This window comes from Phoca vitulina, unplaced genomic scaffold, assembly GCF_004348235.1.
Source record: "Phoca vitulina isolate PV1807 unplaced genomic scaffold, GSC_HSeal_1.0 scaffold933, whole genome shotgun sequence".
NCBI classification, from domain to species: domain Eukaryota; kingdom Metazoa; phylum Chordata; class Mammalia; order Carnivora; family Phocidae; genus Phoca; species Phoca vitulina.
The window spans coordinates 7,786-11,655 of record NW_022590620.1 but is presented as its reverse complement, the minus strand read 5'-3'; the positions used below and the strand labels follow the sequence as shown (position 1 = coordinate 11,655).

The following is a 3,870-nucleotide window of genomic DNA, read 5'->3' as shown; positions in this document are numbered from 1 at the left end:
CAGCCCAGTGACCCCCTGGAGCTCCTGGTCTCAGGTGAGGGGCCCCTTATCCTGTCCCCTCTGTGTCCCAACATTGTCTTCAGGACCCTGTGCCCAGAAGGGCTCTGGTCTAGGATGGGAGTGAGGGGCTCCGAGGGAGCGTCAGCAGAGGGGTCCACAGCTCACAGTGCAGGAGGGAAACAGGGCCCTCCCACCCCTACCTCATCCTTCGCCCCCATCACCAGAATTCTCCCGGCGGAGGAGGGGGATTTTGGGGGCCACAGGGCACATGAGGGAGAAGAGTGTGAGCAGAGACAGGGTCTCTAGGGGAAGCTCCAGCCCCCCTCTTGTCTTTTTCCCCAGGATCCCCTACAGACCCCGGCCCCTCACCCACAGGGCCCAGCTCAACAGCTGGTGAGTCACAGGGGCCGCTGTCCAGGGGCTTTTCTTCCAGTCTCTCAGAGATGCCAGGGGGACAGCGGGGCTCCAGGGGCTCTGAGGGTGAGTGAGGCTCTCTGTCAGGAGTGGTGGGAGGGCCCATGGGGAGCAGGGGCTGAGTTACACCCTCAGTTCAGGGTCCTCTGCAGGCGTTGGCCTGGACGTGCCCCTCTCCTGTGTGGGCCTCAGTGTCCCCAAGTGTAAAGGAGAGAGTCGTGGCCTAGAGTAGATTTCCCCTCAGTTCCGACCAGGGCTCTGACCGTGGGAGAGGAGGACTCACGGGGAAGCCCCCAGGTGTGACCTATGGGGGGGCCTTCCCTCTGCAGCTGTGAGAGTGACGTTGCAGGAGGAGGGGAGGGAGGACGATGGCTGGGGGCGTTCAGGTGATAGGGGATCTGGAGGGACCCTCAGCTCCAGAAGAAGATGCTGGGACAGGCCGTGCCCCACGTGAGGAGCCCAGAGCCTCGAGCTGGTGTCCCCACAGGGGACAGCATGAGGAGAGCACGGGGAGCCCACAGCCCTGGTCCCAGCCCCAGCCCTGCCGCCCCCATGCTGGGCGACCTGAGACATGTGAATGACCTCTCTGTGCCTCAGTTTCCTGTCTGTGGAGTGGGCGGGAGGGGTGGCAATCCCCTGCTGCGTGATCGTTGACAGGGTCAGAGGTGAGTGCACAGAGCCCAGCAGGTGCCTGCCACACAGTAGGTGCTCAGTTAAACGGCATCACTGGCTCATTCGTGGTGTGGCTCCTGCCCAAGGTCCCCACTGGTACCTGTACGTCATCGGGGTCTCAGTGGCCTTCGTCCTGCTGCTTGGCCTCCTCGTCCTCCTCCTGGTCCGACACCGGCGTCGGGGCGAAGGCAGGAAGCCAGGTGAGAAGGGGAGGGGATGACGGGCCCCAGGGGGTGGTGGCTGTCCTGGGGGCCGACCGAGGGCGGGCTCAGGGCAGCGGCCAGAGAGGGAAGCCGGAGAGGTGGGAAAGGCTGGTGTGGAAAGACACTTGCAGAATCTCAAGTCAGAGAGTCTAGAAAGAAAACACCCAGGTGGGACCCACGTGCCAATTGAAGGTTTTCCCTCTTTTCAATCTCGGGAGATGGAGAGACACACAGACAATATGTGTGAAGGGCTCCTTTCCCTGGAATCACATGGGGGGTGGTCGTAACCTCCCAGCCCAGAGGGAGGCTGATTCCCAATGTCGTGCAGGGGCTGCAGACCCGGAGCCCAAGGACAGAGGCCTGCAGGGCAGGTAACTCTTACTCGCACACCCCCTAGACTCCCACCTACCCGCCCCCTCTATGCCCCCTAACACCCTGTCTCCTCCCCAGCTCCAGCCCAGCTGCTGCTGCCCAGGAGGAGAGCCTCTGTGAGAGGAAGGGGATTGCCCTGGGGGTGGGCTGGGAGGGTCTGGGGGTAAGGGGTGAGGACCGAATTCCCACATGCATGACCTTGGCACCTCATCCCACTGCTGAATCCCCTGGATCACAGCTGCCCTGTCTGAGAAGTTCAGGGGACCTTGCCAAGAGGTACCCCCCATTCTCCCCAGCAGATGCTGCCATGCAAGACACTCAGCCTGAGGAGGGAGTGGAGCTGGACCATCGGGTGAGACCCCCACTCTCGTGCAGACCCCAGGGCCCTCGTGGTGCCAAACTTAATCCAATGGACACTTCTCTGTCCTCACCCCACCCAGTCTCAGCAGTGTCCCTCAGATGCCCTCTCCCTCCTTGGGCATTCTGGGTCAGCCTGCTGTGACCACATGGGGCCTCCTCCGTGCTCCCCTTGTCTGGCTCCCTGACTGCTGTCTGACTTCTGGTTGTTGAGGTGCATGCCCAGGTCTCAAGAGGGTGCATGAAGAAATGAATCACCCACAGGTCTTAGGCCCCCTTCATTCATTCACCCAGTAAATGGGCACAAGAAGCCCACCATTTACCAGGCCCCACCTAGTGCTGCAAGCACAGCAGTGGGCAAATCTGACCCACCCTCCATGAGCTCACCTTGTGGGTGACAGACAATATGCAAGGAAGTGGCCAAAGTGCAAAGTGTGGCCAAGAAAAATAAAACAAGAGAAGGGGGTAGCAGGTGCAAAGGTTCTGAGGCAACAACATGCTTTAGAAGGAGCATGGGCTATGTGGCTGGAGCCAAATGAGCAAGAAACAGTGTCAGGAATAAAATCAGAGCCATAGAAAGCATTGCATGTCCCAAGGCTCCGGAAGCCCCTGGAGAGTCCACCAGGAAAGTGACCTAATCTGCCTGAAAGTTTGAAAGCATCACTCTGGCAACAGTGTGGAAAAGGGTCTGAGGCGGTTGAGTGGAATCAAGGAGACAAACCTCCCCCTCACTGTCTGTCTGCAGCAGAACACACGGGATGAAGACCCCCAGGGATTGACATATGCCCAGGTGAGCCACTCAAGATCAAGACTCAGGCAGGGACTGGCCCCTTCTCCTTCCCCTGTGTCGGGGGGATTGCTGGACTCGGAGGACAGACAAGCAGAGGAAGACAGGCAGACAGACTGTCAGGTGGGTCCCTTCTTCTCTGAGTCCCCAGGCTTCCCCCACCCCAAACATGCACCTCCCCTCTTTCTCTCCCCCACAGGAGACTGCTGCATCTGGTGCCCCCCAGGATGTGACCTACGCCCAGCTGAACCGCTTGACCCTCCGACGAGAGACAAGTGCATCCCCTCCCTCCCAATCAGGGGAGCTCCCAGCAGAGCCCAGCGTGTATGCCGCTCTGGCCATCCACTAGCCCAGGAAGGACCCAGACCCCACACTCCAGGGAAGGGGACCGCAGAGACCCTGGAAGGGACAGGAGCTGCCCACAGTGGGTGCCACCTAATGACCCCAGCCAACCTGGACTCCTCATGCAGACCAGTAGGAACTCCCGGGACCCTCTGGGAGTCGCCTGATTCTGTCATCAAAGATAGTAACATCCCTACACTTTGGAAATCAAAGCAACGGACTTCTCAATAATTCAGGAATGAAATGAGAAAACCAAAATGAAAATGAGAAAATGTTTATACATATATACATCAGATACATATACAAGGGTAATATAAATGTTATACATCAAATCTATGAAATGGGAAAATTAAGAACCAAGAACTAACATATTAGAACAGAAAACAGCCTAAAATAATTAATGATAAACCTATTATATCGAGACTATAGAAAAAGAATAGCAGGGGTGCCTGGGTGGCTCAGTCATTAAGCAGCTCAGGTCATGATCCCAGGGTCCTGGGATCGAGCCCCGCATCGGGCTCCCTGCTCAGCGGGAAGCCTGCTTCTCCCTCTCCCACTCCCCCTACTTGTGTTCCCTCTCTCGCTCGCTCTCTCTGTCAAATAAATGAATAAAATCTTTTTTTTTTTTTAAATCTTTTTAAAAAAGGAAGGAAGAAAGAAAAAGAATAGCAAATTATTCCAAATGAAGGTAGAAGGAGGAAAATAATAATGACAAGAATAGCT

General features: G+C 57.1%; 1 protein-coding gene across 1 annotated transcript; it reads left to right on the top strand.

Annotated features, from left to right (window-relative positions):
- The first annotated feature begins 6 nt into the window (after positions 1-6).
- Positions 7-3,619, top strand: LOC116629453 (leukocyte immunoglobulin-like receptor subfamily B member 4). The gene is made up of 8 exons (XM_032399738.1): positions 7-34; positions 343-393; positions 1,173-1,286; positions 1,618-1,660; positions 1,740-1,777; positions 1,961-2,013; positions 2,764-2,928; positions 3,005-3,619. Exons 6-8 carry the CDS (start codon positions 1,969-1,971, stop codon positions 3,152-3,154), a joined length of 360 nt encoding a protein of 119 aa, XP_032255629.1. The 5' UTR covers positions 7-34; positions 343-393; positions 1,173-1,286; positions 1,618-1,660; positions 1,740-1,777; positions 1,961-1,968; the 3' UTR covers positions 3,155-3,619.
- The last annotated feature ends 251 nt before the right edge of the window (positions 3,620-3,870 follow it).

Excerpts from the sequence above, each read along its gene's own strand:
- LOC116629453 (XM_032399738.1), top strand. The coding sequence starts at position 1,969 with ATGCAAGACACTCAGCCTGAGGAGGGAGTGGAGCTGGACCATCGG. Across the intron at positions 2,014-2,763 it reads GAGTGGAGCTGGACCATCGG|CAGAACACACGGGATGAAGA; the intron begins GTGAGACCCCCA and ends GTCTGTCTGCAG. Across the intron at positions 2,929-3,004 it reads ACAGGCAGACAGACTGTCAG|GAGACTGCTGCATCTGGTGC; the intron begins GTGGGTCCCTTC and ends TCTCCCCCACAG.